The sequence below is a fragment of the Onychostoma macrolepis genome, chromosome 14 (assembly GCF_012432095.1).
Source record: "Onychostoma macrolepis isolate SWU-2019 chromosome 14, ASM1243209v1, whole genome shotgun sequence".
NCBI classification, from domain to species: domain Eukaryota; kingdom Metazoa; phylum Chordata; class Actinopteri; order Cypriniformes; family Cyprinidae; genus Onychostoma; species Onychostoma macrolepis.
The window spans coordinates 24,727,990-24,739,670 of NC_081168.1; the positions used below are offsets into that span (position 1 = coordinate 24,727,990).

At 34.7% G+C, this 11,681-nt stretch overlaps 1 protein-coding gene across 1 annotated transcript; it reads left to right on the forward strand.

The window, feature by feature from the left end:
• The first annotated feature begins 229 nt into the window (after nt 1–229).
• On the forward strand, nt 230–10,504 carry cdx1a (caudal type homeobox 1a). The gene is made up of 3 exons (XM_058797544.1): nt 230–593; nt 9,096–9,244; nt 9,904–10,504. The coding sequence occupies exons 1-3, from the start codon at nt 230–232 to the stop codon at nt 10,081–10,083; spliced, it is 693 nt and encodes a 230-aa protein (XP_058653527.1). The 3' UTR covers nt 10,084–10,504.
• Nucleotides 10,505–11,681: the final 1,177 nt, after the last annotated feature.

The following is an 11,681-nucleotide window of genomic DNA, read 5'->3' on the forward strand; positions in this document are numbered from 1 at the left end:
TTTTACGCAAAGTTTTGTTGTAACTTTCGATCTTTATTATAATGTCGCGTTGCCAAATATGAAGATGGTTGATCGCGCAGGCCCGTCAGCGGCACCTGTGCGCGTGTCATAAATCAGCTCAGGTGGGTGTCCCGGGCGTGACGTCAGCGCTGGGCAAACAAACGCGCGCCCGCGAGCGCTCCGGTAAGGTGAAGTTCAGTTAAAGTAAAACTTTCAGCTCGCGAGGAAAATGTCCGTGAGCTTCCTGCTGGACGCGGCCATGTACGGCAACCCCGCGAGACACCTGAACCTCGGCCAGCCGCACCTGAACGTGTACCCACCCGCCTCGTACGCGGACTACAGCGGGTACCCCTCGGGTCCGGCGCTCGGGGGCGACCTGCACCACACCGGCGGCGCCTGGAGTACCGGCTTCGGCCCCGGCTCGCGCGACGACTGGCCGCCGCTCTACGGCCACGGGACGGGTCACCCGCTCCCGGAGGTCAACGGCATTCCGCCGGTGGAGCAGGGGATGCTGAGCGGAGTTCCGAGCGCGCCGGTGGAGAGAGAGGAGCCTCCGGACTGGATGAGACGCTCCGCGCCTCCCGCGAACACGGGTGAGACATCAGCACCTCTCCTGAGCCTCTGTTAACTCACAGCACACTCTCACTCACTCCACACGATCAAAAAGTACTATGGTAATGCCATGTTATTTGGACATGCATCATGGTAACACCATTGAGGTTTTTTTTGGACTTGTACCATGTAACTTGATGCTTTTATCCAATTTACCATAGTAGTAGTGTTTTGAGACAAAACCATTGGTAATACCATGTTTTTTAGTCATAGGTCATGGTAATGCCCTGCAATTTGATACTTTTTATGATATATACCATAGTAGTACAGTGTTTTGAGACAAAACCATTGGTAATACCATGTTTTTTAGTCATAGGTCATTGTAATACCATGTAATTTGATACTTTTTATGAAATATACTAGAGTAGTACAGTTTTTTGGACACTATTTTGGTAATACCATGTTTTTCTAGACATACATCATGTTAATACCATATAAATTGATGCTTTTATAAAATATGTACTAGAGAAGTACAGTTTTCTGGACACTATCATTGGTAATACCATGTTTTTTTGGACATGCATGGCGGTAATACCATGTAATTAGATGCTTTTGTTAAATATGCCAAAGTAGTACAGTGCTTTTGGACAATACCATTGGTAATACCATGTTTTTTTAGACATACATCATGTTAATACCATGCAATTTGATACTTTTATGAAATATACTACAGTAGTACAATGTATTTTATTTTTTTGGACATTATCATTGGTAATACCATGTTTTTTAGACATACATTATATAAATACCATGTAATTTGATGTTTTGATGAAATATACTACAGAAGTACAGTTTTCTGGACAATATCATTGGTAATACCATGTTTTTAGACATACCATGCAATTTGATGCTTTTATGAAATATACTATAGTAGTGCAGGTTTTTGGACAGTATCATTGGTAATACTATGTTTCTTAGACAATACCATTGATAAAACCATGTTTTTTTGGACATGCCTTATGGTAATAGCATGTTTTTTAGACATATTCCGTGTGGTTTCATGGAAATATACAATAGCAGTGCATTGTTTTTGTGCACAGTGCCATTGTAAATACAATGTTTTTGGACATGCATCATGTTTTTCCGACATGTACCATGTGATTATGTATTTTTGAAGAATACAATATTACAATAGACAATTGGTAATACCAGTTGGCTTTTGAACATGCAAAACCATTGGATTACCACCTAAAGGCCGTGGTGAATCAATATGGAAATCATACAGTACCATGGTATATATCAATATTGCCCAGTGTAAATCACCTGATAGCATTCAATGAACCTTTTCAAGTGTGCAGAAAGTGAAAGTTTTGCTTGAAAAACATTTATAAGTGTTGTAACTGTTTCTGTTGCGGAAGTATTCTGCTTTTTGTGAGCTACAGTCACATCTGATCCACACACAAATCCGTTTATGAATCAGTCGTTACAGCAGAGAGATCAAAATACCAGCAGAATTCATCTGTTTGATCTTCGGTGATCTCCACCATCTGCAGATCTGAAGGAACATGTAGCTCAACAGCCAATAATAGATGTTTGCGGCCTTATCGGAAGTGCATTATGGCTAATAGTTTACAGAGTGATAAACTAATCTCTTCAGGGAATATTTGTGTAAATATGTCACACACAGTCAGGCCGGTGAAGTTATAAAGCTCAGACAGAAACAGACCTTTTGGGAAACATGGAGATTTAGTTTCAAAAGCTTTTTAGTGTCTGGTAAATTTGTTGTTTTATCTTTCTAATGCTCTGGATTTGTTACTGTTGTAGTTGTCATTGAGCAATTGGATTCAATTCAGTTCAAACTTAGCAGATTCATATTTCTTCAAAAATAACTGGTCATATTTCTTAAACAGTTCAAAAGGAGGAACTGTAGCTCATTAGTTAAGTCTTCAGCTCTCAAAGGACCGTTGTCTAACACAGTTGGTCAAGATGCAAATGCGGTCATCGTGTTTGACTGTTCAAACCTTCTGATATCATCACATGAGCGGCGAATATGGATCATGTGACTAAAACAAATATAGATGAGAATGTTCAGGAAATGCTGCTGAAAATATGAAACGCTGTTCATTTTCCTTTAGAGACACACGTGTTCCTGGCTCACCTAACTTATCTGAATGGCCTACTTATCTCTAGTAACATATATTTTGTTTTTATATAGAGCTAATTATAATGACAACAGTCTAACCCAGATCCAAACCTTACCCTGAAAGAATACACGAGAAAATACATGATTTATTTACATTATTAGCTTTATTCTATAAATGAATCATTTTCACACTTTTAAATGCAATCCACTGCTGCCCCCTACTGGAGAACAGTGACATACAACCAATGTTTGTGAGGAATATGACTTTATTTTGATCCATTACATTAGTTCATGATAATAGAGACATTTACACTTTATTTTGATCCATTAGTTAATAACAGCCACATGTACCACTGGAGACAATTAAAAATGGGCACTTTTACTTCAGCTCTCTCTCTCTCTGCACTGTCATTTCCAAAATGTGCTAGTGAGCTGCATACTGTCTAAACAGTCAGCTGTCTAAGTGAGTAACTGAAATAGAACCTCATAAGTGACTGATCTGGAAAAAAGAAGAAAGAAAAAAACGAAATGAATATGAATAGATGTTGCTAATTAAATTATACATTACTCTAAAAATGATAAAATACATAACTGATATGGTAAAATACTTAATTTTAATTAAAATTAAATACTTATCCATGCATTTATAAACACACATTTGGAATAGTCTATGACTGGGTTATTATGTGTTTACTGTTATGTTTAATAAAAATAAAATCATACAAACATTCAGTTAATGATTATTTGATATATATATATATATATATATAATAATTGCACTAAGCTTTAAATTTAACTAAAATTTAAAAATTAAAAAGGTTTGTTACTTGAAACAGAATAAATGTTAAATAAATCAAATAAATAAATAATAAACTAAATAAAATAAAATATTAAAAACTAAACTTATTTTATATCAGCTACTTTTCTCATTTTCATTTAGTTTAATTTGACATACTAAAATAACAAAAACTAAAATGGAGATAAAAATGAATAAAAATTAAATACACATTAAAACAAACTAAAAAAGCAACAAATTCACTACAACTTTAATGAAAATTAAAATGACAACAGAAAAAAACTCATTTAAAATATTCAAATAAAAATAAGATATTAAAGAAAACTTGAATGTATTTTATTTCTGTTAGATGCAAAGGAAGCATTTCTAATATGTAAACTACACTGTAAAAAAAGTTGAGCAAACTTTACATTTTAAGGCAACCAGCTTCAGCAGATTTTTGAGTTTTCTCAACTTTTTGTTGTATAAACTGAAAACAGCAAGTTGAGAAAACTCAAAATTCTGCTGAAGCTGGTTGCCTTAAACATTGAAGTTCTCTCAACTTTTAAAATAAATAAATAAAAAGTTGAGCAAACTTAAAAAGTTTAAGGAAACCAGCTTCAGCAGATTTTTGAGTTTTCTCAATTTGCTGTTTTCAGTTTATACAACAAAAAGTTGAGAAAACTAAAACATTTCCTAAAAAATAAGTTGAGAAAACTCTGCTGAAGCTGGTTGCCTTAAAACTTTTTTTTTTTTTTTTTTACAGTGTATATAAACTTTATAAAAAAAAACCAGAAACTAATGAACAGAAACTAAAAAACTTCTAAAAAATCTTAAAATAAAAACTAATTCAAAATATTGATAAAAACCACAATAATATATCAGTGACACAACACTGTGATGCTGTAAAATGCAGTCTAGTTAGGCAGCACACTAAGGTTTAGACCGGTGTCTGCTGATACGTGCTTCTGTCTTTATCTCTTTATGCTGTGTTTATTACAGCCCATCATATGATGGTGATGATTTGTGTGTGCGTATAATGAGGTTAAACACTGTAAACCTTGATTTACTGAGTTCACACAATTCCATATCCAATTTTCATTTTTGGCCTTCTCAGAACCGGTTTGAAGAGATAAACCACAGTAAAAATCAGTTATCCATTTAAAACCCATTTAAAACAGAGCTACTCAACTAACTACACTTTTGACGCCCACTTATGAACTTCTGTTAGCTCAAGAAGGCGGTTCTGCAATCACTCTTTCCAAGACTTTTACCACACATTATGCATTAGTAATGTCACAGACGTATATGTTCGTTTGAGGAAAGAGATAAACTAGGGCGCCATCGTACAGAGACACAGTGAGTCAGCCATGTGTGACACCGGATGAAACAGTGTATGAAGGTGTTGCCTAATGTTACCCGCTCGATTATTAATCCTCGTGTCTAAACACAAGGCGTCTTGAGAGTCGAACGAAGTGAAAGATTTTGTGAAAAGCTAATAGTAGCAGAGGCCAGCAAGTCTGAGGCAGTGCCGCACCCTGCTGTGTGCACTGTGGGAGGACCCGAGCACACTGATAAGGGGACGAGACTCGAGATTCTGTGTGTGTGTGTGTGTGTGTGCGCGTTTTGTGACAAATGAGGACATAAATTTGTATAATGACAAGGGTATGACATAGATATTACAAGGAGAAGGGGACTTTTCAGGACATTACCCCATGTCCCCACTTTTCAAAACTCTTATAAATCACACAGAATGGAGTGTATTGAAAATCTGAAATAGCACAAAGTTTCCTGTTAATGGTAGGGTTAGGTGTAGGCTTGGTGTAGGGCAATAGCACCATACAGTTTGTACAGTATAAAAACCATTACGCCTACAATTTTCACAAAAACAAACATGAGTGTGTGTGTGTGTGTGTGTGTGTGTGTGTGTGTGTGTGTGTGTGTGTGTTTACACACGTCAGCCGAAGCTGCTGAAGAAAAAGGAAGAGAACTGTTGAGAAAGAGTTTCAGTCTATGAAAACTGCATTCTGGGGTCTAGACAGTGTGTGTGTGTGTGTGTGTCTGTGCTTCAGTGTTATTTTAGTATCACTGAGATGCTGTTATAGGCTTTTTTTTTTTTTTTTCATTTTCATATTTTTCATTTAAAAAATAAATGTAAATATTTTGTGTATTTTTCATTTTAATTTCAGTTAAAGTTTTAGTAATACTATTATAGTTTTTGTATTATTTAAATAGTAAAATTATGTTTTTTATTTCTGCATTTTCCATTGTAATTTTTATTAGTTACTATTTTTATAATTCTATATCTAATATCTATTTAAATATTAAATATTAGATACAGAATAAAACAAAAAGCCACAAAATAAAATAAAATAAAATAAAATAAATAAAATAAAATAAATTGCAAGATATAAACTTTTATATAAACTCTTTAAAAAGTCTTGAGAATAAAAATCAGAACCAACCAAACCGATAGATAGATAGATAGATGATAGATAGATAGATAGATAGATAGATAGATAGATAGATAGATAGATAGATAGATAGATAGATAGATAGATAGATAGATAGATAGATAGATAGATTGATTTGTATTTTACACTTTCTTTATATATTTCAAAATATTCAAGTATTAATAATCCTCTTTGAAAGGCTTCCTTGATTACTTTTTCAGATTTAAACAGTTTCAGAATTACAGTCATGATTCTCAAACAGAGATCTGTGTGTGTGGTGTTAAATAAACGGTTAAATAAACACAAGATGATGGCCATATTAAGATAGCGTTCATCAATGGTGAATCACAGATGATTTTAGTGATGATGTAAAAGCCTGTTGCATTTCTAAGCAAAACTTCCACTAAAGAAACAGAATTCCAAAAATCAGAAATCTCTCAAATGCACAGGGGTTTGTTCTCATTTTTGGACTCATCTGCTGAGTGCCTTTGTGTAAATATTCATTTAAAAAGTGGACAGTTTTAATAAAAATAGGATATTCTGTGAGGGATGTGATTCTCACAAAAACATATGTGAATCTAAACAAAATTTAGGGACCATTATGATTATTTTCATTGTTTTTTTGTTTGACATTTTTCTCCATATTCTCATACTTTTACATACTTTTTTAGAGTTTATTTTTTCTGTTTGATTATTGATGGGAATTTAAAATGCAAGGATTTACTCTTATTTATATATATTGAAAAATGATTATGTGTCTGTGCCACAACATTAAATATGTTTTAAAAGTAAAAAGACAGATGTATTAGTACAAAATGGACTCATATTTGAACACTTAATTCACTCACTAAACGCCTGATTTAGCTTAAAGGTCATTGCAAAGAAAGGCTTGGAAAAGTAAAGTGAAAGTGAAGTGAAATCTAAGAAAAGTTCCTGCAGTGGCTGAGCAGATTCAGACACTTGCTTTCTAACTTTCTAATGTAATGCAATCATCACATTTTAATTGACTTTAATTGACAGGTTCTGAGTTTCATTCTGCGGGGTTAAGATCAGACTATGTGCTTAACATATGGTTAATGCTAACATCAGGCAAACAGAACATCTAAAGACGAACCAAAAGTGTGAGAGGGATATGATCGTGGTTTACCACACCGATATTCTCCATCAGCCTCTATTCATGCTAATATTAGCACAAGACCTGTTCTAGATGGTGACAGATTATAAAAACAAGTGCTGCCCTTCCTTTCTGACAGCCAAACACTTCAAAAATATTTCTACACATCTATTTATTTCTATGTGCTCAAGTGTATAAGTGCCCTTTTTACTGAAAAAAGCAATGAATCATCACGTCTTTGATCAGTGAGTTAATGATTTAGATAGGATTTGAAGTCCATCTGCACAAACCTTAAATAACTCAAATCCAAGAACACAAATTTTGCGCAAAATCTAAAAATATCAGGGGACTGGAGCTTATTAAAGGTCATGGGAATTGTTTTGAGCATTTTTTAATATTTTTAAATATTGCTCTTTGTGCACAGTGAAGTTTTTGTCTTATTGGAGACATTCATACACAAATAAATAATCTCTAAATGCAAGACACTACAGAGAAAAGCATTGGTTTTTTTCATGGCAAATCTTGAGATTTTGGGATGTATGGCTCATAAAGTGTTGCTTCAGACTAGTAAAAAAACAAAATACACATTTAAGTGTTTATTTTATGTGCCACTATTTTATTCACAAAGAGAACATAACAAATATTTAAACTAAGAAATTTTACACTTTTATCCAGTAAATGAGCTCATTTCAAATTTGATGCCTGCTACAGGTCTCAAAAAAGTTGGCACGGGGGCAACAAAGGGCTGAAAAAGCAAGAAATTTTTAAAAGATTCAGCTGGGAGAACATCTAGCAACTAATTAAGTTAATTGACATCAGGTCTGTAACATAAAAGGGATGTCTTAGAGAGGCAGAGTCTCTCAGAAGTGAAAGAGTGCGTAAAAAGATTGTGGAATACTTTAAAAACAATGTTCATCAATGTCAAATTGCAAAGGCTTTGCAAATCTCATCATCTACAGTGCATAACATCATCAAAAGATTCAGAGAAACTAGAGAAATCTCTGTGCGTAAGGGACAAGGCCGAAGACCTTTGTTGGATGCCCGTGGTCTTCGGGCCCTCAGACGACACTGCATCACTCATCGGCATGATTCTGTCATTGACATTACTAAATGCGCCCAGGAATACTTCCAGAAACCACTGTCGGTAAACACAATCCGCCGTGCCATCTGCAGATGCCAACTAAAGCTCTATCAAGCAAAAAGGAAGCCATATGTGAACATGGTCCAGAAGCGCCGTCGTGTCCTGCGGGCCAAGACTCATTTAAAATGGATTGTTGATTCTAACACAAGAATGGGACCAAATTCTAACACAAAACTCCAGAAACTCATAACCTTGATGCCCAGACGTCTTCAAACTGTTTTGAAAAGAAGAGGAGATGCTACACCATGGTAAACATGCCCCCGCCCCAACTATTTTGAGACCTGTAGCAGGCATCAAATTTGAAATGAGCTCATTTTGTGCATAAAATTGTAAAATTTCTCAGTTTAAACATTTGTAATGTTCTCTATGTTCAATTGTGAATAAAGTATTGGCTCATGTGATTTGAAAGTCTTTTAGTTTCCATTTTATTCAAATTTGAAAAATATCCCAACATTTCCGGAATTCGGGTTGGAACATTTTATTTCTAAAAACATGGTAAACATGTAGTTTTTCTCTCTGACAGTATTTTCTTATTTATGGATTGATAAAAGGCAGAATCCCATCTCTAAAAACCTATAGCCTAACTCTAATATGTCCACAAAGTCAAACAACAATTTTGGCTTTATCCATTTCTTTTCTGAAAATGTATGAAAATTGTGCATATTTATTTAGATAATGTCTAATTTTCACATTTAAACATAACACTACAAAAATGCTTGCAATTCTTATTGTTTTCTATTCTTGTACCCTAATGGCCTATGTTGTTTTGCCTTAAATACACTAAATTCAGTGACTGGAATCTGACACACAAATTGAAATCAGGCCCAGTAATGTCTAAAAAAAAATTATTTTCAAAAGCCTTCTTCAGTAACCACAGCTGATTATGGAAATGAAAAATATCCCTGTTTTGATGGCAGGAGGAAAGACCCGGACGAAGGACAAATACAGAGTGGTTTACAGTGACGTCCAGCGCCTGGAGCTGGAGAAGGAATTTCATTTTAGCCGCTACATCACCATCAGACGGAAGGCGGAGCTCGCGGTGGCCCTGAGCCTATCAGAACGCCAGGTAGGTCAAATGAGCATGGAAAGAGGAAGTTAACCTAACCTCCGAGTTCATGCTGTGAGGTTCGTCTAATTATAACCGAGTTTCTTGTGAAAGGACGTGATATCGCTGTACAGAATTAGATGCATGTATCGTGGTATGCAATATATTAGAAACCACAACACCTAAATTACATGTGCTGCATCTTTTAGAAAGAGGAAGATGATAGTCAGTGCCTTTTTAAAATCCCATTACTCAGTTCTATAGAAACGGTGAGTGTGAATCGCAGACAAATTTTGAACACGTCCATATAAGCAATTATATTTTTCTAAAAGAAAATGCAATTTTTTTAGGATAATGAAGATTGTTTGCCATAATTAAGTGCTTTATCCAAATTCTCATAACTGTAATGCAAAAAAAAAAAAAAAAGTGGGAAAAAATAATTTATTTTATATATATATATATATACACTATACACACACAATTGCAACCAGTTGCAACAAATTATTGCAAAAATAGCTCAGAATGCAAAGCTGAAATTTCAGCATCATTAAAATTCACTAATACATTTGGTTGGCATATGTCAATTTTATGCATGAGACACATGCAGGATGTGTCTGGTACAGCTAGAAGCCTCATTGTTTGTTCAATCAGGCAAATCATTTTGACCCTGTGGTTCACAGGTGAAGATCTGGTTTCAAAACAGACGAGCCAAAGAAAGGAAAATTAACAAGAAGCGACTCCAGCAGGCTCAGCAGAGCTCATCGTCCACACCGGTCAGCGCAAACACCGCCATGGTCAGCAGCACCAATAACGGCTTGATGACAGACAATATATCGACCAGCATCAAAGAGGAATACTGAAAACTCTTCCAAACAGAAGGATAAACACTACATGTTTACACGGTTTCAGTGACACTGAGCGGAGCGTTCATATTGCACTACACGAATGACACGCAAACACGTTTTATTGTGAATAACGCGCACAGTATTTCAATTTTTGTAAAAAAAATGATGATCTCAGAGTATGTTGAATAATGCTTTCTAAATTTCTATACTGCTTTTGATATGACCTCACTAACTACTGATGACGATTTGATGACTATATTTGTATCACTACTGCTTTGCTTTACTATGTAAAATATTTTACACCTACTGGATAATGGAAAAATGACTTCTTTTTTTAAATGGACACAACGTTCATGTGTAAAAAGAGCATAATTTTAATAAAAAGATGATATTCGAGGAGAATGTAAAATTGCTGACATTCAGAATCTCAAAAAGATTTTTTTTTTTTTTTGCATTTTGACATTATTTTCACAACAATTAAGCACATTTTCCTCCAAATTCCCTTTATTGTAATGAGAATTATTACTTTTGAGTTTTTTGTAATTGCCATTATTCTCATTGACGATTCTCATTATAGTAGGTAATTTTTTTGATAAAATATTTTAAATGCCTTTTTTTGTCAGCATAAATGGAATAATAATAGTGTATGAATACTTAGTTCACAATTTATATATTTATTTTAAAATCTTTTTGCACACTACAGAATTTGAAAACATTTGAAGCTTTCATATATAATGTATTATAAAGGTATACATATTTTACAATTTAACGCATTATATCATTTCATAGGTAATTATAACCAGAATTGAAACGTGTTATAATATTTGCAGACTCCTTGTTTATCATGTGTTTTATGCATTATACTTTCTAAAGATCTAGCTATGATTAAATAAGCGATATAATGCATTACTATGGTGGTTAAAATTTTTCATAGGATAATACAATGCATTACAAGCTGCATTACAAGCCGTAATTAATGCATTAAAATACTTTTATAATGTATTACATATAAGGGCTTTAATAAAATTGTTACCTTGTTTTTTATTTATTTTATTTGGAAAAAATCCTCATTGTTCCTATTTTTCAAATAAAATAAAAAATGACCTTGACATGTTGATCAGATTTAACTAAATCATACTACGACCAGCTCTAAATCACGCTGTACTTTGAGAGGGTGGAAACCAGTTGGCGTGTGAGTGTTTACCGATCACAATGAGCCGTGTGGATCATAAGTCTTGATAACACAAGGAAACAAACACAGCTTATTGATAAAAACAGAAGCTGAAGCGGTGAGCATGTATTCAGCACGGTCAATCATTGACAGAGAAGCCAGAGGTCGAGCAGAAGCTGCGGCCCACATGGACGTCATCAGATGGGACGGGTGGAGCCTGTTTGTGCAGTTCGGTCAGATGATTCATGTCAATTAAAGAGCCAATAAAGACCTGATGCCAGTAACGTTCATCTCATGGCCTTCAAGATCACGCGTTTCAACGGTTAATGTTTGATCGGTTTCACAATGTCACCATTGACCCTCATCTGAAGGAACGCATTTGAGACGTTTGAGTTTGAGGACTGGGTCAAAATTTGTGTCAAAAGTCACACTTCAGTCAACT